The 23,350-nt window shown below is 62.7% G+C and overlaps 2 protein-coding genes across 2 annotated transcripts; both read right to left on the minus strand.

The window, feature by feature from the left end:
* Positions 1–663: 663 nt before the first annotated feature.
* MIP (major intrinsic protein of lens fiber) lies at positions 664–10,007 on the minus strand. The gene is made up of 4 exons (XM_075901871.2): positions 9,449–10,007; positions 7,356–7,520; positions 6,673–6,753; positions 664–5,539 (listed from the first exon to the last, which is right to left on the minus strand). Exons 1-4 carry the CDS (start codon positions 9,806–9,808, stop codon positions 5,354–5,356), a joined length of 792 nt encoding a protein of 263 aa, XP_075757986.2. The 5' UTR covers positions 9,809–10,007; the 3' UTR covers positions 664–5,353.
* Positions 10,008–13,428: 3,421 nt separating this feature from the next.
* Positions 13,429–21,812, minus strand: LOC142819065 (aquaporin AQPAe.a-like). Its single transcript, XM_089774874.1, has 5 exons — positions 21,804–21,812; positions 16,778–17,263; positions 15,871–16,035; positions 15,461–15,541; positions 13,429–13,950 (listed from the first exon to the last, which is right to left on the minus strand). Exons 1-5 carry the CDS (start codon positions 21,810–21,812, stop codon positions 13,735–13,737), a joined length of 957 nt encoding a protein of 318 aa, XP_089631000.1. The 3' UTR covers positions 13,429–13,734.
* Between the last annotated feature and the right edge of the window lie 1,538 nt (positions 21,813–23,350).

The following is a 23,350-nucleotide window of genomic DNA, read 5'->3' on the forward strand; positions in this document are numbered from 1 at the left end:
CACAGACCCGATCCATCCCTTCCTTCCTACTGCTCAGCATGATGGAGCGAACCACCCCAGGAGGGGGGAGGGGATGCACACCCCTACCCCGGGAATGGGTTGTTCCAGAGCCCCATGGGCGTGGGAGTGTACTAGGTGGAGGGTGCGTGTGCAAGGGGAGATGATTGTGCACGGAGAAAAATGTGCGCGCATGGTCTTTTATCGGGGGAAATGAGTGTGCAAGAGGATGTGAGTGCAAATATAAGGATGTGGAGCAGTGCAAGAAGAGATGACTGTGCAAGGAGAAAGCTGTTTTACTTGGGGAAAAGTGTGCAAATGGTACGTGCAGCAATGGGTGAGTGCAAGATGAGGCGAGTGTGTGAATAGAAGGGTGTGTAAGTGTCTTTACTGTGAAGATAAGCGTGTAAGTGGTGTGTGCTGGGACAAAGGATTGTGCAAGGGGAGATGGATATGCAATGAGGAGAATGAGTGTGCAAGGGGGTTTACTGGGACAGGAGAGTGTGCGAAGATGAACTCCAGAAAGGGAGAAGAGTTTGTATGGGGGCAAGCTGGGAGAGGTAAGTGTGCAAGGAGAGTTTGCCAGAAAGGGTAAGATTTACTTCTGAGGGAAGTCAGCTCAAAAAAAAAATTAAAATTCTGTACACAATAGTTTAAAATGCGACATTTTATTTATCAAGAAATAAATTTGGAGCCTCCAGTGTGCCAGCGACAGGCAAGTGTGCAAGAGGAGTTGTGTGCAAGGAGAAAGGTCACTGGCTGCACGGAGGTGGGAGCTCATCCTGCTGCCCCCCTCCCTCCCAGATGCAGATGCTCTGCCCCAGGTGCATGAAGATAGCAAACTAGGACAGAGTCTTGCCCACACACCCAGCCATGGTCCCCAATCACAGTGTGGGCAGCAGGCTCAGCCAAGCAGGATCCGAGGTGTGGGGGGTCCAGGCGGGGGGTGAGACGGTTCTGTGTGGGATAATCTGGGTTCATGGGACTCAGCGAGGGATCCCTGGGGGGATCTAGATGCACAGGGGTTTATGGGGGGGTTCCAGGTGCAAGAGGAATGGGGTTCTGCAGAGGGGTCCAGGTGATGGTGTTTGGGTCTCAGCGGGGTGGGGGTCTGCATATGGGGGACTCAGCAGGAGAGTCTGGATGCTGAGGGTCTAGGGTTCCGAGTGCAGTTGGTTGGGGCTCAGTGGAGAGGGGAGGTTATGGGAGGCTCATCTGGACGGCCCAGGTGCTGTGAGGATGGGGTTCATCAGAGTGGAGGTTTGTGCAGGGTGGAGGTGTAGTCTGGGTGCAGGGAGGAGGGGTCCAGATGCAGGGGGTGGCTGGGGGGGAGGGGCTGGCTACAGGGTGACTCCAGATGGAGGGGATGAAGGTCAGTTAGGTGAGGAGGTTGGGGAGAGGGTCTTGGTGTGGGATAGCTGGATGCATGGGGGCTTGGGCAAACAGGGGAGCAGCTCCCTGTACAGTTGCCCCTCTTGCAGCTGAAGAGCAATGGAGGCAGGAAGCCAGGACAGTTGTGTGGAGCAGAGGGCAGAGATCCTGTAGCTGGGGAAGGTTTTGGGGGTGGGTCTGACCTGGCCTAGCTGCTCCTTGCAGGGGAAGAGCTACCTTCCATCCCCTGCCCCCAGCCCAGCTGGGCTAGCAGCTGAGCCCTGCACAAGGTAGGTGCCACAGGCAAGGGTGTGTCCAGCCCTGTTCCTTGGGCTGATTTACCTCTCTGCTAGCTTCCCTATCAAAAAAGGCACTTTTCTCTGGGGCAGCAAAGAAATCTGTGGGGGACATGAATTCTGCTCATGCACCGTGGTGCAGAAGTCCCCCAGGAGTAACCCAATTAACTATCTATAGTATTAATCTGCCCCCCCCCCCCTGCATCCTGTCTGTGTCTCTGGTATCTTTAAGCCATTGCTCATTGCAAATGGCTTTGTAAAGAGAGGCAGGGCTGTTGTGCTGGACGTGGAACCAAGGCCCAAGGTTTTTAGGGACCTGATTCCCATTTGGCTGGTGTGAAACCCAAAGGGAAGGTGATTGGAGGAGAGGGGGCAGAGGGACCCCCAGTAGCCCGGGCGAGGGGGAGCTGTTGGCCTTTCCACACTGCAGTTTTATTGGGGGGTGGGATTCCAGTTCACTCTTTTCTATTTAAGGAAACGGAACACGCACAAGCCCCAAGGAGCCCAGCACCCCAGAACGGTCCCTTCTGCCCCAGTGAGCTTGGCCAGTTTTGGGGTGGACAGGTGGGGACGCCCCGGGATGGAACGCGTCAAGCCCACTGCCCCTCCCCCCACATCCAGTCTTGTGCAGGGAGGGGCAGCTGTAGCCCTAGGGTGCTCTGAACACCCCCAGCCATGCTATTGCAGAGCCCCAGGTACAGACGCTACCAGCCGCCCCGATTCCAGAGGGGCTGACCGACCCAGGGCCTCTTTCTGGAACTTCTCTGGCTTCACACCCGTCAAAGCCGGATCCGGCCCCAGTGCCACTGGGATGTGCAGCCCTTCCCCAGCTGGCCTTGCAGGGCCCTGAGCCTGCCTGGCATTGACGCCAGCTCCGGGGGGCAGCGTTCTCAGGGCCGAGGTGCCCCCGGCCTTTGACCACCCCAGCCCCGTAGCCCAGCACGAAGCAGCCAGGCCGGCAGCATGTTCAGGATCACGCCAGGGCCCAGCAATGCTCCATCCAGCCTCCTGTCCTGCCTCTGCCAGTGGTCAGTGCCAGCGGGGCGATTCTGCCGGATCTGTGCCTCGTCAGCCAGAGCCTGGTCAGAGCAGAGCACGAGGGGGAAGGGGGAGGGTGTCAGCAGCTCTCTTGGCTACTAGCCACAGACCGGCTGTTCCTCCGTGAACGTGCCTTGTTCCTTCCAATGCTTTGCCCCAGCGTGTGTTCCCGCCTGGGGCACCATGCAGCCCAAGGGAACCCTGGTCTCTTGTCTCCAGTCAGCCACCTCTGCCTCCTCCCCGCACTACGGGGAGCTGCAGCCTTGGCGCCAGGGGCCGGCGAGGCGCGGGCCCCTCTCCAAGGCCTTCGAGCCAGTGGGCCTGGGTGAAAGGTGTGACAGGGAAGACAAAGCACACGGGAGGCAGCTGGGTGTGAGCAGAGGGGCGGGTGCCCATGGAAAGCGGGCAGAGCTGGGCATGGGGAGACAGAAGGCTAGGACCTGAGAAACTAATTCAGCCCCGGGCGCTGAGGCCGGACCCTGTGACCTGAGACCAGACCCCACAGGGACGTGTCCCACCTGTGCTTAAAAACCTCCAGTGGAGGGCGGGGACCCCCCAGCCTCTCTCGGAGAGCCAGATCCTTTCCCTCGTATGGACCCTAGCTACAGGCGAAGCCCTTTGCTTGTAGTCCTGTTTTCGGTGGACATGGTGGAGAGAGGGTTGCCAGGTGTCCGGTTTTTGCCCAGACAATTCAGTATTTTGGCTTTCGGTCTGGTTAAAAAAAACCCGGTATTTTCTGATTTCCTTAGACGAATGGCTGGCGGCTTCTGCCAGGGTGGGGGGAGAGGGTGAGGAGTGCAGTAATTTAAAGGCGCAGTGACTTTTTTTTTTTTTGCTTAACAAGTTTGGTCTCCCCCTTTTTTTTTTTTTTTTGCTCAGCCAATTTTTCCTACCTGTTCAGGATTTTTGGTGAAGGTATCTGGCAACCCTAGGTGGAGAGCCCCGTGCGCAGAACAGCCCATAAACGTGTCTGCTCCCCCCTCAGCTGACTGCTCTCCAGAGGACACCCAATTTGGGTTGTTGCTGTCTGCTGTCTTGTACTGTCGTTCCTCCCGTGCCATGGCTGAGTACAGCGGGCCCATGTCCTCCTACGGGCTGCAGCCGACACTCCAGCTCCAGCCCCTTGAGTGAGTTGCTTCTTCAGTCGCTGCCTCCAGCCACAGGCTCATCTTCAACATGGGACCCCCGGTTGGGCGCCATCCATTCGACCTTGAGGGTGGCTTGAACCCCAGCGCTGCTCTTCAAAGCACCCTCCCTCACTCCCGGCTTCCTGCTCCTCAAGGCCGTCTTGGAAATACCGACCCCCGGCCCCTCCCCTTGCTAACTGCGCTCGGCGGACGGGCTTTGAGCATCTCCCTACGGCAGCTCTGTCTCGACCACATCCCCCTAATTTGCTCAGGAGAAGATATTTCACGTCTGCTTCCCCCCCCCCAGCCCACTCGGCCTGTTGCTCCTACAGGGTTGGGCTTCTTGTACTGTCGCTCCTGCAGGTTTCTTCCCTTGTGCAAGCTGCAGGGAGGTGTGGCGGCTTGGGAGAACCAGCAGGGCTGGGGCAGCTGTGGGCAGTGAGAGGGGCGGGGCCTTCCTCCAGCACCTTTCCCATCAGGCTTTTGCAGACACACACCCTGTGGGGCCGGGACGTAGCCTTAATCACCAGTTACAAAGCGGGGAAACTGAGGCATCCAAAAGGGAAGGGGAACAGAACCCAACCGGTTCAGACAGCTGAACACTTAAAGGGACAGTATATGCTTTTAATGCCACTTGTGACAAGCTAGGATCTGAGCCCCATTGCCTCCCCACCGGCAGGGACTGAGCCCCCCTCTCCCCGATCGTTCCCCTTTAACAGGCGGGGACTGCAAAATGGGAGTGGGGAAAGTGGGGAAGAGCTGGGAGTCGGTCTCTGCAGCTTCCAAGTCTATGCTCAGCCTGAAGGTTTCTCCCCAAACACTGCTGAACAAAGGTTCCCAGCCCAAGGCAGGGCAGGGTCCTTATCCCTGCTGACAGAGGGGGAAACTGAGGCACGGGAGGGGCCTGACTTGCCCAAGGGCAAAGACAGAGCTGGGAGAGAACCCAAGAGTGCTGGTTCCCAGCCCAATTAACCCACAAGACCCTGCTCCCTTCCCTCATCTGAGAACAGACCCCAGCCTGCCTGCTCTAACCGCTAGGCCATGCTGCCTCCAAAGTGGGAGGAGATGGGGGGGGCGGGAGAAGAATTCTGCTCACAGACAGGACTGATACAGAAGGAAGGGGGCAGGTAAGGAGAAAGGGGTAGGGCATAGATTTAGTTTGACGCTTTCCTTGGCCCGGCCTGGTCTAGCAGGCCCATGTGCACACAAAAGCACCCACACACCGGGGCCTTTCTGGAGCTTGGGAGCAGTTCGGGGGGGGGGGTGCCCCCACCCCAAGTACAATTATTGCCAAGGTTTTATCACAGCAAAAAAAAAAAAAATCATGAAATTAAAAACAAAACAAAGAGATACCAGATCCCGCCCTGCCCGGGCCCCCATCCGAGAGAGAGCACAGCCTATTCCGTCCGTCCGTCTCCCCTCCGCTGCGATTCAGAGCAACAGTCCAGATCCGGGAGCCAGGCTTTGCCGCTGGGTCTGTCCCCGCCCCGGGGACGTGTCTGGGGGCGCTGCCCGGGCTCCTTTTTATAGCGCCTGCGTTTTCAGCTCCACGGGCTCCCCGGGGGGCTCCGGGGAGGCCTGGCCGTCCGCCGCCGGCTCCCCTTTGAGGATGGCCAGCCGCTCGGCCAGGCCCCGCATGCGGGGGCAGAGGATAAAGTCATAGATGAGTCCACCCAGAGTGGCGCCTAGGACAGGACCGACCCAGTACACCTGGAGGAGGAGGCACAATGGGCACGGGGGTTAGGCAGGGACGTGGGGGGTTCATCCGTCCCCGAACAACCGGTCTCCTCCATCCTGCTTTGACTCCCTGACCTTGGCTCTGCCACTGCTGGTGTGCCATGGAACACAGCCTCAATTGCCCTGGCGTTCGCTCCGACCCCTGGAGCAGACCCCATGGGCGGTGGCTGGACTGAGGGCTGGGAGAGGCAAGCCTCCAGCCCCCCCTCCAGTCCTCTGAGGTCCCATGGGAACCAAGCAGCCCCCCCCCCACCCCACTGTAAAGGCAGGCCACCCCTCCAACAGCAGGTGGCACGTGGCTCTAGACCAGTGTTTCTTAAACTGTGTTCCACGGCACATCAGTGTGGCACGAGGCAGTCGGAAGTGTGCCGCGGAGAACAGAGTTCAAAATGGCCACCCTTAAAGGGGCAGGAGACCTTTTTTTTTTTCTCACTAACTTCCCCCCCCGACCCTTTTTTTTCCCCTTGGTGTTCCTTGGTCTTAAAATTATTGTTTGGCGTTCCTCGGTCTTAAAAACTTTAAGAAACCCTGCTCTAGACTCCCTCCTGCCCCCCCCCCACTGGCACCCTGGGAGCACTGGGGGAGGATGGTGCATGGTGCCCAGTATTCCCCCAGGTGGTCAGTGCATGGGGAAAGGGTAGGGAGGTCGGGCGCCTTCCCCAGAGCATAGGGATGGGGGTGGGGTGTAGGTGGGGCTGGACTGGCAGTTTGGGAAGGCTCCCCGCTTCTAATACCCACCACCCGTGCCCCTGGGTCATCATGTCTTGGTTCATAGCTGAAATTCATGGCAATGGAGGTAGGGGAGATTCACGCCCCCCTGCTCTAAAATTCCACTTGAGCAGGTGGAAGGAGAGACAAGACAGAGGGGTGAGCTGTTCTGAGTCCCTGCAGCAGGGGGCAGTGCAGCACACTATAATGCAGCCACCTCTGGGGTGGGACATGGCAGCTGTTAACGCATGACAGTGTAAAGTAAGAAGGGTTGGACCCTCAGGGTGGGGCATTTAGGGAAGCAAGCCAGGAGACTAGGGGCCGCTGATGGTGGGTGTGGACCCAAAACAGTGTGGCTTCATGGAGCAGCGCGCCCTGCCCTGCCGCCCCCTCCTTACCCAGTGGTTGGAGAAGTTGCGGGTGATGACAGCAGGGGCGAAGGATCGCGCGGGGTTCATGCTGGCTCCTGTGTAGTATATCTGCAAGAGAGGCGGCGGGGGGGAAGGGGTGAGGTTCCCAGTGGATCCTGCCCCCCCCCCCATGCTGTGACTTGCCCCAAGGTAGGAGCAGGAGCATGGAGCAGCCATGGGAGGGGTAGCGGGTGCCCCATTGCAGGGGCTGTTAGGTCACTTAGGGTGCCACCTGCAGGGCCCCCCCATAAGGTTCTCTAGCCCACCTCTCTATAGTCACAGCCGTTTCTACTCCCCCCTCCCCGTCTGTCTGTGATGAATCTTGTACCTCGGAGCCCCCGCAGTGTGTGTGAGGGGGAACCAAAGCCCAGCCCAGGTCATAGGATAGCTCCTCCCCCCAGCCATAGGGAGTTGGGGGGGGGGAATGGGAGAAGTTTATGCAAATAAGACAAGGCATGGTAATTCCATATGCTAATTAGGGCATTGCCTCATTTACATCAAGCCAGGAGTCTCCACTCTGCAGCCATGAAGTGGGATGAGGCCGGGCTGCCCCCAGGTATAATCAGAGCTGGCCTGGCAGGGAGCTGGGACAGGCCCCCGGAGCAGGGATCCCGGCTGTGCCGAGCCCCCAGCTCCAAGGGGTGCCCAGAAGCTGGCCGGCGAGGCGTTACCCCAAAGAGGTGTCCCAGGGCGAGGGAGAAGCCGATGGCCAGCGCCACGGAGCCCATGCGCCCGTTGTGGCGATCATCATATGCAGCGAAGATGCAGAGGACGAACTGCAGCGTCAGGAAGATCTCGATGGTCGTGGCCTGGGCCAGGGTCACGCCGGGCTGGATCTGTGGGGGGGGGGATCCAGATGGGATCAGCAGCAGCTGGCACCCCCGGTCCCAGCCGGCGAGGGAGGCAACCTCCCCATGTAACCCCAGCTTACGGCTCTCCTCCCGGCTCCCCTCCGCTGCAGCCCAGGTTTCTGCTCCCAGCGCCCAGGCATGTCCCCCGAGCTGAGCTCCCTGCAGCGACCTGGGGGGCCACAGGGTCCCCAGCCCTCAAGCAAGCAGAGGCCAGTGTCTCATGGACGGTGCAGGGTGGCAGGGGAGAACCCGGCCTCGGGGGGGGATAGACCCCACAGGAGATAGGTCCTCGAGGCCCGCGCTGGCCCAGCCATAGGGTGGGGGAAAGTTCTAGTGACAAATCCATTTCACTGGCACCATCGTGCTATGCACCACAGGCTACACAGGGCTCCCCAAAGACACAGCTCAGATCCGGCTGTGCTAAGGGGAATCTCCGCCATGGATCAGCTGTGCAGGGGCTAGGACACGCTGCAGAGCAGTTCCACTGCTGATCCAGAAAAGGGCAGCATAAGTGTGTTACACACACACACCATTGTATACTCTCTCTCTCTCTCTCTCTCACACACACACACACACACACACACACACTCACACTCACTCACTCACAGAGTCACCTGAGCCCTGGACTTCCAGGCAGCCCCACTAGCTCCCCCTGAAAAAGCAGCTCCGTCTGGTGCTAGAGGCAGCAGGCCCTGACCAGGAGCTGAGCCGCTCTGCGGTTTGCTGAAGGCACCAGGTGGGAACTGCATCTGATCAGAGAGCTGCTGCTTTATGAGAGCTATTCGGGGAGCTGCTGGAAACTGCAGCCAGGTCCGTGCACCGGCTGCCGGCGTTTGGAGCAGCAGAGCAAGGCTCCTGGGGAAACTGAGGCACAGAGGGACAGCGGTGGGACAGTGCCAGCGTGGCTCCCAGCTGTTCTGCCAGATGGCGGGACTCTAGGGCAGGCTCGTGAAGCAGAGGAACTCTACGACTCTTAGGGCAGCATCACGCCACTGGCTTCCTGCCCAGGAGTTTCCCGATGGCTGAGGTCGGCCCTGAAGTGGGAAGAAGCCCCACAGCTGGGAAGGAGTCTCCCTGCCCCTCATGGTCTGCCATGTGCGTGGCTGCCTGTACGCCTTCATGCTGCCTGGATGTCTGGACACGGGGCCGTCGGGGATTTGCCTGGCCAGGATGGTAAACCCAGGGGCACCAGCCGGCCTTGGAGACAGCTCCCCTGCCCTCAGGGGTCCTCCCTGCCACGGAGCGCATCCCCCACCTCCCCCGGCCCGCGCGCCCCAAATCGCTCCCTGCTTTCGGCCACCCTCACCTCTAGGCTCCTCTCCCAAAGCCGGATGGAACCCAGGAGTCCTGACGGCCAGCACCCCGCCCCTCCGGCGCTAGCCACTACACCCCACTCCCCGCCCCGAGCCAGGGCCGGAACCAGGGCTCCTTACACCCAGTTCCCCTCCCCCGCTCTCGCCACTGCACTTCACTCCCTCCCCCCGAACCCTGGAGTCTTAACACTGCCGGCTCCCCCCAAGCCAGGCCCTTTCAGAGACTCCGGTGCTGGCTCCTGGGGAGCCCTTTGGGGTGACAGGGCCCAGAGGCACCTGGGGGCTCTTTCCTCCACCCTGGCCCCACGGCTGGTGGCACAGGCAGGTCCGGGTGGGGATGGGACATGGCTGCATCCGACTGGACTGGGGGCTGGGGCTGCGCCCCATAAACCAACCACCTCTTAATGGGGCATCATGACAGGACCCTTGTTCTCCCAGGACACGGGGTCCCTCTCACCTCCATTCCCCACCCATTTCCTGCTCCTCCCCCTGCCCAGCCACCCTGAAACACCCAGCCCCCCCCCCACACCTTAGGGAGCACTGCACCCCGTCTCCTGAACCCCTTCCCTGAGGGGCATTCCAGCCCCCCCCCCCGGTTACCGTGTTGAGCGCCAGGTTGCCGCGGATGGCGGTCGGCGTGACCCCGTAGAGCACGGCCGCCCCGGCCACCCCGCCCAGCACCTGGGCCACCACGTAGAAGACGGCGCGGAGCAGGGAGAGCTGGGCGCCCACCAGGAAGGCGAAGGTGACGGCCGGGTTGAAGTGGGCCCCGCTGACGTGGCCCAGCGTTTGCACCAGGGTGGCCGCCGCCAGCCCGAAGGCCAGGGCCACCTGCAGCACGTTGAGGGGCCCGGCCCCCCAGCGCAGCGAGGCCCCCATCCCGAAGAAGACGTAGATCATGGTGGCGAAGAACTCGGCGAAGACGGCCCTCCAAAAGGAGGAGGAGCGCACCTCCCACATGGCCGAGGGCGCGGGCTGGGCCGGGCGCCTGCCAACTGACTGCCCCCACCAGCTCTGGCTGCTTTCTCCAGGGGACGCCCAGCCTGGGGGGTTTATATGGGGCTGGTGGCCCAGCCCAGGAGGTGGGATCCGGGACTCTTAACTGCTTCATTGCTGCAGCGGTGATGGGCCACGCTCGGCTCCCCCGGCTGCCTGCCCTGATGCCAAGAGGGAAGGGGGGGTCAGGGGATCGAGCTCCTGTTGTGATGCCTTTTGGGGACCCGTCCTCTGCCCCCCCACCCACCAGACAACCCCTCCCACCCCAGGACTGTGCCCCTCAAGCCGCCTCTCCTATCCTGCCTTATCCGTGGTGTCCAGTCTTGGGGGACTCAGCGGGGGGGGGGGGGGGGGGGGGGAGGCAGATGCCAGGCCAAGATGGGGGAGGCTGTAATGCCCACTGGGCTAAAGGGGACTGGGATCTCTGGAGCAGCACTGGGGGAGCACAGACCCTCCTGGGATTTCTGGGGGCCGCTGGCTCTTTGTCTCTGATCCCCAACCCGGGGCACCAGACCAACGTCTCTACCACGTGAGGAAAAACCAACTTTCAACCTGCCGCCCCCCTGGACTGGGCAGCACAGTGGCTGCCAGGGCCGTGGCATGGGGCGGGGGGTGGGCAAGCTTCCTCATGCAGCTCTGCAGCTGGGCTCCCCCCCAGCTCTGCTGATGCCCCCCCATGCTGATCCACAGCCCCCGTGCTACTCCTGTCCTCCCCATCTACACCTGCTTTCTTCCCCCCTGCCCGGGGCCATGCGTGTTTCCTGCCCGCCCCACGCCATGTCTCGGGGCTCGTGCCCCAAGTGCCGGCTGGGGGCCCCACATCAGCATCCGGGGGGACCAAATTCACTTTTTTGCTCTTGTCTGTTCTGAAAATATTTCCTGCCAAAAACCCCAAGGGCTGCCCCTGCTCTGGTGACCCCCGGGTGGGGCTCTAGCTACCCTCTGGGCATGACTTGGGCTAGCCGTACCCCCGCAGCACCCAGTGCCCGCGGTACTGCCAGGGCTGGGTTCTGGCAAGGAGCCAGGCGACTCGGGTCCCTTTGAGTGGAGGGGCCAGGGCAGGGAGCCTGACCCCAACAGGCACCAGAACCCCTCCAACAGAGATCAAACCACTTTCCCATATGGACCACCCGCGGATCAGTCCCCCAGGGGTGGCAGGATCAGGCCCGCGCTGTGCCCCTCCCACCCCCAGGATTTTGTCTCTCCAGCACTTTGCAGCCCATTCAATGGGCCCAGTTGTTTGCCAGGAAGGTTTACTCAGCGCTAGCTTAACAGGCGCTAATTCCCCCAAGCCGCAGGGGATTAGCGGGGCCGTGCCATTGGGCGGGCGAGAATCTGCCAGGCCTGCAAGCGGCCAGGATAATGGGTTTGCTTCGCTCAGCACCGAGCGCCCAGCTGGGTGGGACCCGGGGGGAGGGAGAAATGGGAAACAACCCGCCCTCCCTGCACCCGCTTTGCTCTAGTTGGGGGGGGGCTGACTTTTGAATGTGGGAGGGGGAAGTCGGAGGGGGGCGTATTGGTGTGTGTGGCTGAACATCCCCTCAAAAACGTGGTGGTCACAGCCCACAGGGTTCTTCTCATTATGTGGCAGGTGGGACACTGAGGCACACAGAGCAAGGAAGTGACTTGCCCAAGGTCACATGCAGTGAGTCTGTGGCAGAGCCAGGACCAGAAGCCAGGAGTCCTCATTCCTAGCCCCCTGCTTTAACCATTAGCCCCTCCCCCTAGGGACAGAACCTAGGAGTCCTGCTCCCCGCACCCCCACTCAAGCCCTTTGGCCCCTGCTCCGGTGCCAGCTGACATCCAAGATCTATGTGAGACTCCCCAGCGATGGTTGCCATGGTTACCGGGCTTCTTACACCCCCCCCACCAGAACCCCCCCTGGATCCACCCTGCTTCCCTGGCAGGTCCAGCTGGGCCCAGCCCTGCAGCTCCGGGCCCTGACGCAGTGACCAGGCTGCTGTTTGCCCAAAGCCGGCTTTAATAAGAGCACTAGGAACAGCGTGGGAGAAAGGGGGTTAAACCCACCGACGGGCCACGCCCAGGGCGGTCGTCCCTGGGGCCCTGCCACCCTGCATGTGCCAGCCAGATTCCCCCCAACGGGCCAACCTGGCTGGCATGCCCCCTCCTGCCCCACTCCAGGCCTTTCCCTGGCCTGGCAGCCGCTCCTAAACCCCAAGGAGTCGCTGAAGGGCAGCCCATCCCGAGCCATCTGCCCCCAGCCCGGCCCTCCAGTCTCGCCCTGGTGCCCGGCCAGCGTGCCGTGCCCGGCTCTGATCACCGAGCAGCTCCGACGGTTTCAGCTGCTGGGCACGGGACCCCCGCCTGGCGAGCCCTCTGCCTCCCCATAGGGTTGCCAGATAGTTTATCCAAAAATACCAAACACTTCCCTCCCCCCCCCCCCCCCCCCCGCCCAAAAAAAACCACCAGGAAAAAATTCTGTTGCGCAAAAAAAAAGGGGGAGACCAAAGTTATTGAGCAAAAACAAAGGGCGCTGCGCCTTCACTCCCCCATCCCCGCCAGACGCGGCAGGAGAAAATTGTCCCCACTGGGCTTCCGTCCGATGGACCCAAATAACGGACAGTCCAGGTGAAAACTGGACACCTGGCAACCCTACTTCCCCATCACCCCGGCCCAGGGCGCTCCAGGCAGCACCGCCCGAGTGGGGCGGCTGGCTTGGTGCAGTCACCTGTGGGGGGCGGGGGTGGGAGCAGTGCTGCTGTAGCTGGGGTGGTGCATGGCTGCAGGGGGTGTGGGTGGGAGGGGTCCAGAGCTACAAGCAAACCCAGCCCGTGGAGTGGGGCCATGAAACCAGAGGCTGTGGGGGTGGCCGTGGGAGCGCCCTGTGTAGCACTCAGCCTGGCCCCAGCTGCTTTGGGGCCGCCCCACTGGGCTGGCGCAGCGCCCCAGCGACGGCAAAGGCACTGGGCCGTGCAGGGCCGCAGGGTGCTCAGCCAGGGCCAGGCCAGACGACTCCGGGAGCAGCTGCCCACCTACAGGTATGGGCGGACGGTCCGACTCCAGAGGAGCCGGTGAGTTTCATGCCAGCACGAGGGCCAAGGGCGTGGCTGAGCCATAGCCATCCCCACCCAACACTGCGGACCATGGCACGGTGCCAGCAGGGGTGGCGTGTGCCTGGGGACCCTCCCCAGGAATCAGGGGAGCAGCAGCACCATTTTGCGAGGGGGAAATGGAGGCACACACACGACACCAGCAGTGGCACGCTAGTGGCATTGCTGGGGACAGAGCCCAGGAGTCCTGGCTCCCAGCTTCCCCTCTCCCCACTAACCACTAGACCCCACTCCCCTCCCAGAGCAGGGGATGGAACCCAGGAGTCCTGGCTCCCAGCCCCCACACGCTAACCACTAGACCCCACTCCCCTCCCAGAGCAGGGGACGGAACCCAGGAGTCCTGGCTCCCAGCCCCCACACGCTAACCACTAGACCCCACTCCCCTCCCAGAGCTGGGGATGGAACCCAGGAGTCCTGACTCCCAGCCCCCCCCCACACGCTAACCACTAGACCGCACTCCCCTCCCAGAGCTGGGGATGGAACCCAGGAGTCCTGACTCCCAGCCCCCCCCCCCACGCTAACCACTAGACCGCACTCCCCTCCCAGAGCTGGGGATGGAACCCAGGCATTCTGACCCTCCACTCTATTCACAGACTGGCTGGCCCTGTTCCTCTGAGCCCTGAGACAGAGCTTTGGCAGGGTGGCTGTGATCTGAACTGACATTTATCTCGCCTGCTCTCTGCCCCACCGATGGATGGGGGGGAGCTGACACTAGAGCTGGGGGGGCAGGTGGGGTCATGGGGTCTGGATCACAGCAGTGGCAGTTTCCAAAGGAGGCTGGCAGGTCCGGAGGGGTCGGGGGGGAGAGGCCAGGCCTACTCAGCACTGCTCCCCCTGGGGGGGTGGCTTGGCACGGGCAGCGCCCGGGGGGGCAGTGGAGAGGGAGGAGCGGGACACGCTGGCAGTCTCCACAATGTCGATGTCCCGGCAGGTCAGGCAGGCCACCAGCTTCTCCCGGGAGGCGCTGGAGGCGAAGAGGAACTCGTAGGAGAGGCCGGCCAGCACCGCGCCCAGCGAGGGGCCCATCCAGTACACCTGGGGGGGGGCAGGGTCAGACAGGGTCAGTGAGGGGCCCATCCAGTACACCTGGGGGGGGGCAGGGTCAGACAGGGTCAGTGTGGGGCCCATCCAGTACACCTGGGGGGGGGCAGGGTCAGACAGGGTCAGTGTGGGGCCCATTCAGTGCACCTGGGGGGGCAGGGTCAGACAGGGTCAGTGCGGGGCCCATCCAGTACACCTGGGGGGGGGGGGGCAGGGTCAGACAGGGTCAGTGTGGGGCCCATCCAGTACACCTGGGGGGGCAGGGTCAGACAGGGTCAGTGTGGGGCCCATCCAGTACACCGGGGGGGGGGGCAGGGTCAGACAGGGTCAGTGAGGGGCCCATCTAGTACACCTGGGGGGGCAGGGTCAGACAGGGTCAGTGTGGGGCCCATCCAGTACACCGGGGGGGGGGGGCAGGGTCAGACAGGGTCAGTGAGGGGCCCATTCAGTACACCTGGGGGGGGGCAGGGTCAGACAGGGCCAGCGAGGGGCCCATCCAGTGCACCTGGGGGGGCAGGGTCAGACTGGGTCAGTGTGGGGCCCATCCAGTGCACCTGGGGGGGGCAGGGGCAGACAGGGTCAGTGTGGGGCCCATCCAGTGCACCTGGGGGGGGGGCAGGGTTAGACAGGGTCAGTGTGGGGCCCATCCAGTACACCCGGGGGGGCAGGGTCAGACAGGGTCAGTGCGGGGCCCATTCAGTGCACTTGGGGGGGGGCAGGGTCAGACAGGGCCAGCGAGGGGCCCATCCAGTGCACCCGGGGGGGCAGGGTCAGACAGGGTCAGTGTGGGGCCCATCCAGTACACCCGGGGGGGCAGGGTCAGACAGGGCCAGCGAGGGGCCCATCCAGTACACCCGGGGGGGCAGGGTCAGACAGGGTCAGTGCGGGGCCCATCCAGTACACCTGGGGGGGGGCAGGGTCAGACAGGGTCAGTGTGGGGCCCATCCAGTACACCCGGGGGGGCAGGGTCAGACAGGGCCAGCGAGGGGCCCATCCAGTACACCCGGGGGGGCAGGGTCAGACAGGGTCAGTGCGGGGCCCATTCAGTGCACTTGGGGGGGGGCAGGGTCAGACAGGGCCAGTGAGGGGCCCATCCAGTACACCTGGGGGGGGCAGGGGCAGACAGGGCCAGCGAGGGGCCCATCCAGTACACCCGGGGGGGCAGGGTCAGACAGGGCCAGCGAGGGGCCCATCCAGTGCACCCGGGGGGGGCAGGGTCAGACAGGGCCAGTGAGGGGCCCATCCAGTGCACCCGGGGGGGGCAGGGTCAGACAGGGCCAGTGAGGGGCCCATCCAGTGCACCCGGGGGGGGCAGGGTCAGACAGGGCCAGTGAGGGGCCCATCCAGTGCACCCGGGGGGGGCAGGGTCAGACAGGGCCAGTGAGGGGTCCATTGCAGGGTACTCGACTGTGAGCCATGGACCCAAGGTGGCTTTTACTGGCTGTGGCAGCCCCCTCCGCCCCCCCCTCCCGCTGCCCTCTCCGTGCGCCCCAGGCTGGCTCACCCAGTGATGGTCCCAGATGCCCGTCACGACGGCCGGGCCCAGCGATCTGGCTGGGTTCATGCTGCCCCCGGAGAACGTCCCCTGCAGAGACAGCAGGGGTTGGGGGGTGAACAGACCCGGCACCGGCCATGGGGCGGGCGGGAGAGCATGAGTTGCGAAGGGCTGCTCCCTGGCGGGTCAGCTCTGGGGACCCTGGGCCAGGAAGAGGGGGAGCCCTGTAGAACCTGGGCTGGGGGGTCGGCCCTGCGGAGCCCAGCCAGGAGGAGTGGGGGGCAGCCTCGGGGGAGCCTAGGCCAGTGGGAGAGGGGTCGCCCCTAGGGCTCCTTTTCTTGGGGAGGGGCTGGCCTGGCTCATTCCATCTGGGCGGGAGGAGGTGTGGGGGGCCCAGCACGGGCGGGGGCTCCTCTTACCGCGGCCAGGGCTCCGGCAGTCACGGAGAAACCGATGGCCAGGCTGCCCGGCTGGCCCGTCCCCCGGCGCCGCTGGTCCTCCACAGCGAAGATGGTGAAAGCCAGCTGGAAGGTAGAGAAGGCCTCCATGGCCAGCGCCTGCCCGGCGTTCCCCTCGCTGCTCACCTGCCCCCCAGGGACGAGACGGGGCGGCTCACACCCGGCGCCAGACCGGCCATAGGGAGAACCGGGGGGCTGCGGACCTGCCCGTGGAGGGGGGCTGGGGCCGCCCGGCTGGTGGGGCTGGAGGCACCATGGTGCGCTCACACCTGGGGGACTTAGGGGCTCTGGGGGTGTCTTGGCAAACCAGCAGTGGGAGTTGGGGGTTCCCGCTGCGCTGGGGGGACAGTGAAGAGGGGTCAGATCTGGGGTTCACTGCCAGTGGGGGCCGAGGTGGCAATGCCGGGGGGGCCAGGGTGGCACTGCCAGTGGAGGCCGGGGGGGGGGCCTCTGCCAGTGGGGGCCAGGGTGGTACTGCCAGTGGGGGCCGGGGGGGCGCTGCCAGTGGGGGCCAGGGTGGTACTGCCAGTGGGGGCCAGGGTGGTACTGCCAGTGGGGGCTTGGGCAGCAATTCTTGGGAGGCCGGGGGGGCAATGCCAGTGGGAGCCGGGGGGGCATTGCCAGTGGGGGCCAGGGTGGTACTGCCAGTGGGGACCGGGGGGGGCGCTGCCAGTGGGGGCTGGGGCGGCAATGCCGGGGGGCCGGCGGGGCAATGCCAGTGGAGGCCGGGGGCCACTGCCAGTGGGGACCGGGGGGGGCGCTGCCAGTGGGGACCGGGGGGGGCGCTGCCAGTGGGGGCACACACGTGAGCCAGGCTGACCCAGGGACCGGTGACCCAGGGCCACGGCGGCTGGGCTCGGACACTCACCCTGGTGACGAGGTGGCTGGCGGCTGCGGTGGGCAGCACCAGGCACACGGCGGCCGAGGCCAGGAGGGCGCCCAGGCACTGGGCCAGGAGGTAGGCGGCTCCGCGCAGGGCATCCAGCTTGCGGGTGCAGAGGAAGGCCAGGGTGAGGGCCGGGTTGGCCTGGGCCCCGCTGACCTCGCCGAAGCACTGAGCCAGCCCCACGGCCGCCAGCCCAGCCGTCAGGGCCGGCTGCAGCGCGGGAGGGGCCACCGTGTGCCCAGGGCCGCCAGGGCAGGAGGCGCCTAGCACCAGCCAGACGAAGATCAGGGTGCCCGCTGCCTCTGCCAGCAGAGAGCGCCAGAACCGCCGGCTCTGCAGCTCCTGCGGGGAGCGGGGGACACAGTCAGGGACCAAACCGAGGTGGGGGAGACCATGGCAACAGATGTAGGGGTGTCTGGAGCCATGGCCACAGGCAGGAGGTCTGGAACCATCGCTGCAGAGGGCAGGCTGGGGTGGGGGAAGAGTAGGTCAGGGGCAGCAGATCAGACCCCCCCGAAACACCCTCCCGCCAGGCACCCGGAACAGACACCTTTTGCAGAGCTCGGTCGCCTGGGGAGCCCGCGGCACATGGGTCCTAGTGGTATCAGGGAGGGGCTGGTTTCACACAGTGAATCCCACCGCAGGAGGGTAGGATTGGTTACTGGGGACCCTCCTCCCCCATGCATGGTTCTAACAAAGCCGGGACTGAGTATAGAGAAGGGTAGAGAGAGCAGAGCGGAGGAGGGGGAGAAGTAAGAAAGAAAGAAAGAAAGAAAGAAAGAAAGAAAGAAAGAAAGAAAGAAAGAAAGAAAGAAAGAAAGAAAGAAAGCCTGTTCCTCGATGAATGCAGTTGGTTGGATGGATGGATGGACGGACAGATGGCTAGACAGATGCTGGTGGGCAGCTGAGGATGGTGGGACAGACGTGGGTGGATGAGTGGGTATGGAGGATAGATGGACTGATGGACGTGGTTGCGTGGCTGTGTTTGGAGGGATGCTGGGGTATAGTTACAGACAGACAGATGTATGTGAGTGGATGGATGGAGAGATTGACAGGTGCACGCAGGTGGGTGGATCTGGACCGATGGAGAGATTCGGGTGAGTGGGTGGATATATCTAGATGGACAGATGAGTGAATGCGGATAGACGGATGCCAACAGGTGGGTGGATATGGACAGATGGACACAGAAGTTGAATATGGACGGACGCAGGTGAGTGGGTGGATATGGACGGACAGAGATGGAGGGCAGATATGGATGGGTTGATATGGACGGATGGACACGGAGGGCAGATATGGAGGGCGGATATGGACAGATGGACATGGAGGGCGGACATGGACGGACGGACACGGGGGGGGCAGATACGGACAGGAGGATATGGATGGACAGACATGGAGAGTGGATATGGACGGACGGACATGGGGAGCAGATATGGACAGGAGGATATTGACAGACGGACATGGAGGGCGGATATGGCCGGCCGGCCACAGAGGGTGGGTATGGACGGCAGTACGCATGGTTGGGCAGGGAGTTCAAGGACCTGCCTCCCAAACTTCCCAGCCCCCCTGGCAGGGGCTGGCTCAGCTGCCGCGGGGGGCCCTTACCTCCCTGATGGGCATGCTGCCCGGCTGGCTCCCGAGGGCTCTGCTCTGGCAGAGGCAGGGTGCTGCACTGCTCTCCCTCCTGGGCTCTTCAGACCCCCTCCGCTCCCCCCCCCCCCACCGCCAGGCTCCTCTTAAAGGTACAGCAGCCGCCGGCTTTGGGCTAGGGGCCCGAGGGGCTTCCGGGCAGAGTCTAGAGGGGGCCCGCTGGGCAGAGGGGGCAGCAACACGTTCCCAGGGACACCTGCTAATGGGGGCTCCCCAGTCTCTTTAACTGAACCTACAACAACCAAACTCCCTCCATGCCACTCTCCTACCCCACAGGCCCCTGCTGTTGCAGCCCTGGCCTCCTCCGCTCCTCCGGCTGCCGATGCCCCTCATCCCCCTACGCCCCCCGCTCTGCTGATGCACCTCACTCTCGACCTGCAGCCCCCACCCACCGCCCCGGGCTCCTCCTGAGTAGAAACTGCCTCCGTTTCTCTATTGGGAGTCCAGGGGGTGCTGGAGGCTGGGATGGGCAGAGTTGAGAGAGCTGGGGTCTAGGACAGGCAGGGCTGGGATCTGGGATGAGCAGGGATGAGGATGCTGGGGGCTGAGATGGTCAGGGCTGGGATGCACAGGGCTGGGGGGGGCTGTGGCGGGCAGGGCTGGGGGCACTGTGGCAGGCAGGGCTGGGGGGCTAGGATGGACAGGGCTGGGGGGGCTGTGGTGGGCAGGGCTGGGGGGCTAGGATGGACAGGGCTGGGGGGGCTGTGGTGGGCAGGGCTGGGGGGCTAGGATGGACAGGGCTGGGGGGGCTGTGGCGGGCAGGGCTGGGGGGCTAGTATGGACAGGGCTGGGGGGGCTGTGGTGGGCAGGGCTGGGGGGCTAGGATGGACAGGACTGGGGGGGCTCTGGTGGGCAGGGCTGGGGGGCTAGGATGGACAGGGCTGGGGGGGCTGTGGTGGGCAGGGCTGGGGGGCTAAGATGGACAGGGCTGGGGGGGCTCTGGTGGGCAGGGCTGGGGGGCTAGGATAGACAGGGCTGGGGGCTGTGGCGGGCAGGGCTGGGGGGCTAGTATGGACAGGGCTGGGGGGCTAGTATGGACAGGGCTGGGGGGGGGCTGTGGTGGGCAGGGCTGGGGGGGGCTGTGGCGGGCAGGGCTGGGGGGCTAGGATGGACAGGGCTGGGGGGGGCTGTGGCGGGCAGGGTTGCGATTTGGGATGAGCAGGGATGAGGATGCTGGGGGCTGAGACGGGCAGAGCTGGCGGAGGGGGGGGGGGCAGAATTAATCTGACTCCCAACCTGAAAGGAGGGGAGGAGCTGGTGCCTCAGGTGCCTGGAGACCAGCGGGTGTCATGGCAACATGCCCCTTTGAATCTCAGAGGCCTGTCTGAAGAGGGTTGTCGGGAAGACCATTGTTCGGGGCTGGGCGTCTCCCACCTACTGGAGATGAAAGGACCCAGAGGCTACCACAGCGCCAGTGGCCCTGGCGAGCACGGGGAGACACACGGGGAAGAGTCCAAAGGGGCGCTGCGCACGTGGGCTTGTGGATGAACATGTATCTGTGCTCAACTGTCCTGTTTTTCACACAGGGAAACTGAGGCACAGCACAGGGGGAAGAGATTCCTCTTGGTATAGGTGGGCTGGAACCCAGGTGTCCAGCCTCCCGTCCAGCAGACCACATAAGATGCAGGAGGGGGACAGGGCTGGGCCGCCCGGACTGCAAACCCCCTTAGCCCGCAGGACCCGTCCCTGGAGCATTCCCTCTGTGAGGCACCCCAGACGTTGCCAGCTCAGCAGAGCCTCCCCCCGTGCCCCCAGACCTCCAGCTGCAGTCAGCGGGGTTTTAGAGCCACAGCCCCTGGCTCAGCAAAAGCCAGGGGCGCGGAGGCCCCGGGCTGACCCCAGTGCCGTGCGTGGGGGCTGTGTTTTCTGTCATTCTCTGCCCAGCCCCTGCTGACTTGCTGCAAAGAGCCAGAACAATCAGCGCCCTCAATAGCTGAAACAAAGTCCCCCCCACCCCTCTGTTGGGACTCCAGGCCTCCCCCGCCCTCCACAGCCAGCCCGGCCCGCAGCCCTGTCAGGCCCCATCAGCATCAAACCCAGCCAGGGACAGTCCAGCTCTGCTCACTCCTGTGCCTGCCCTGGGGGGTCTCACTGTGCCGGGTCCCTGCCCGCCCCAGGCAGCTCATGGTGCCCCAGTCGTTGGCATCTCCAGCCTCCGTCCATCCCTGCACACACCCTGGTGCCCACCAGACCCAGGCACTATTGGCCAGAGGTTCAAAGAGTCCCCCCCGCAGGAAACGATGGAGACGCTCCTGAGCGAGGGGCAGGGCGAAGCCTCCTTGCTGCTGCCCCAACGCACTTCTCTTCAGCACCCACGGGGGGCTGACAACCCCCCGCCTTTCTCTGCCCCCATCCCTGGCATTGCTCCCCATGTGGCAACACCTGGGTCTGTGCTGGGGGAGGCGTTGTTTGCATTGTCCTGTCTCCCTGGCTCTCCTCCCAGCTTTGGGAGCCATGGGGCGAGGCTTCTCTGAGACCCACAAGCCCTGGGGCAGGGCAAACCAGCATCATGTGCCCCCCACCCCATGCCATAAACCCGGGGTGTGGAACCTCAGGCCCAGAGGCTGGATGTGGCCCCCCAGATTGCCAGGATCCGGCCCCGAGGCTCAGGGCTGCCCCCCAGCAGTGGGGAGCCCGTGCTCCCGCCCCCAGCCAGTCAGGGGCACCCACCGCTCGGTTCCAGGGGTCACGCCATTTGGGGCAGGCAGAGCGCAGGGGAACGGCAAGTGGATGGGCAGCGCTCTCCCCAGGAGCAGAGGGAGGGCGATAGAGGGGGGCCCAGGCCTGGAACAGAACTAGGCCGACCTGGCTCCAGGCTCCTTGCGGGGTTTCCATCCTCTTGTAACTGAAATATGAGGGGCCTGGGAAAACACTGAGCCCGATTCTTGCATGGCCGGGCGCTCCAGCCGTCTTGGGCAGTTGTCTGTCCTCATGCTGATTCTCACACACACAAAACGCTGCGGCGTTCCTGAAACCTGGGGGGATGATTCCCTACACCTGGACCATTCAAATCACTGTATATGGTGTGACGACGCGTCGGGGCTCCCCCGACTCCTGCACCCCCGTAGTGGCACAAACAGACTCCGCCAGCCAGAAGGATTGAGGGAGTTTATTGCTTCTCCAAGGATGCAGCACAGTACAGATGTCATCTAGTATCCCCCAGGCCTAGGATGCCTCGGCCCCCCCTTGAGATGGGGGAGACTGGGCCCCTAACTCCCAGCCCCCTTGCTCAGGCTGCTTCCTCCATGATTCCAGACAGAAACTGCCCCACTTCCAGCCCTGCCCCCAGCCAGGGGCTGCCCTCCGCCTTCCTCCCTTTGTTCCTCTCCCTGCGAGGTAACCAGTAGATCAGGTTACTTACCTGACCCATCAACTACTCTGTTGGGCCGTGGTACAGACAGCAGCCAGTGGGGGTCACCCACAGCCCAAGGCTAGCAACCAGCAAGGTACCAACTCTACATCTCATATGGAGAATGGAGGGGACAGAGGTGTTGCTAGGGAGGGGAGGGGGGCGCTCTGCGTGAAAAACGCCAGTCACCACTTTAGAGATGATAGAAATGTAGCCGTGTTAGTCTGATGAAACAAAAACCAGCACTTTAAAGACTAACAAGATGGTTTATTTGGTGATGAGCTTTCGTGGGCCAGACCCACTTCCTCAGATCATGTCAGTAACTCAAGCACAGGACCCTGAATGCAGATGGTTCAATGGAGTAACTAACTGCACCCCAGCAGAGATGCTGGCGGGGGGGTCCGAAACAGGCCACAGCATCAAACCGGAGGACAAGCGACTTCCTCCATAAGCACCAGGAAGTAATGGAGTCCTGCTAACCCCAACTGTACAGAACTTCTGAGTGGGGCTCACCAAAACCCATGAGATTGGCTTTCAGATCCCGAGATTATGCACAAATAATAGCTCGGATGTTATTTTGATTTGCCGCCTGCTTTTTGAGCCTTTGGAGTGCCCTAGGGTCACGTTTGGAAGCTTTCTCCACAGCCACGAGGGCGAGAAATGTACGTGTTCTGTAAGAACAACGACTCAAATCATCACAGATCCACTCAACTGACTCCAGAAGCTCGAGCTTTAAGGAAAAGAATAACGATCACAAGACTCATGACAAAACCACGAGAGCGGGCCCACTGGACTGGACGGTGGTGTTCTTCAGGGGGCGGGCTCTGATTTGGGAGATGTATGTGGAGATTTCCTGCTGCTGGTAGTAAATCATCATTAGCGTTTCTAAAAGTTACAGGCTACGTCTACACTGCGCATTGTTGTGCAAAAAGATATGCAAATGAGGCGCGGCGATGAATATTGCCGTGCCTCATTTGCATATCTACTTGAGCAACAATGCACAGTGTAGACAAGCCTGTACAGATGTTGAAAAATTGAGAGGCTGCAGAGAGGACACCCACCTGCCCACCTCGACCAATCAGAGCTTTCCCGGGGGAGTAGACAGACTCCTCACTGCTGCTGGAAACAATGCCTGACACTACAGTGAGAGATTTAAGGACCAAACTGTTTTGCTGGTCAGAGAGAAGATGGAGGGTGAGCTGATTACAGCGTGCAACCACCTTCGTGGGGAGATAACACCAGACATCTCATGGAGACGGCCTGGCAGAACAAGAACCAATAGCGAGTAGCTGAAAATAGACAAATGCACATTAGAATGCAACAGGCACATCTTTTTTGTTTTTGTTTTTTTTAAAGCAAGGAGGGTGGTAAAGCATTGGAACAAATTACCAAGGGCCTTCAGATTCCAGCCGCCTGCCTTTCTGGAAGGTGCTTTAGCCAAACTCAAATGATTTGGGCTGAACCCCGGGGGGAACTAGATGAAAACGCTGGCCTGTGTTGTGCATTTCATGCTGCCTTTGCCCTGGTCTTGCAGGAGGTCTGGGAAGATGGAGAATCAG

The sequence above is a fragment of the Pelodiscus sinensis genome, chromosome 31, assembly GCF_052426305.1.
Source record: "Pelodiscus sinensis isolate ZL-2025 chromosome 31, ASM5242630v1, whole genome shotgun sequence".
Taxonomy (NCBI): Eukaryota; Metazoa; Chordata; order Testudines; family Trionychidae; genus Pelodiscus; species Pelodiscus sinensis.

Coding starts and splice junctions, on each gene's coding strand:
- LOC142819065 (XM_089774874.1), bottom strand. Junction 15,542..15,870: donor CTGCCGGAGCCCTGGCCGCG/GTAAGAGGAGCC, acceptor CTGTCTCTGCAG/GGGACGTTCTCCGGGGGCAG. Junction 13,951..15,460: donor GCATCTGGGACCATCACTGG/GTGAGCCAGCCT, acceptor GCCCCCCCCCAG/GTGTACTGGATGGGCCCCTC.
- MIP (XM_075901871.2), bottom strand. CDS start 9,808: ATGTGGGAGGTGCGCTCCTCCTCCTTTTGGAGGGCCGTCTTCGCCGAG. Junction 6,754..7,355: donor CCCTGGGACACCTCTTTGGG/GTAACGCCTCGC, acceptor CCTCTCTTGCAG/ATATACTACACAGGAGCCAG. Junction 5,540..6,672: donor GCAACTTCTCCAACCACTGG/GTAAGGAGGGGG, acceptor CTCCTCCTCCAG/GTGTACTGGGTCGGTCCTGT.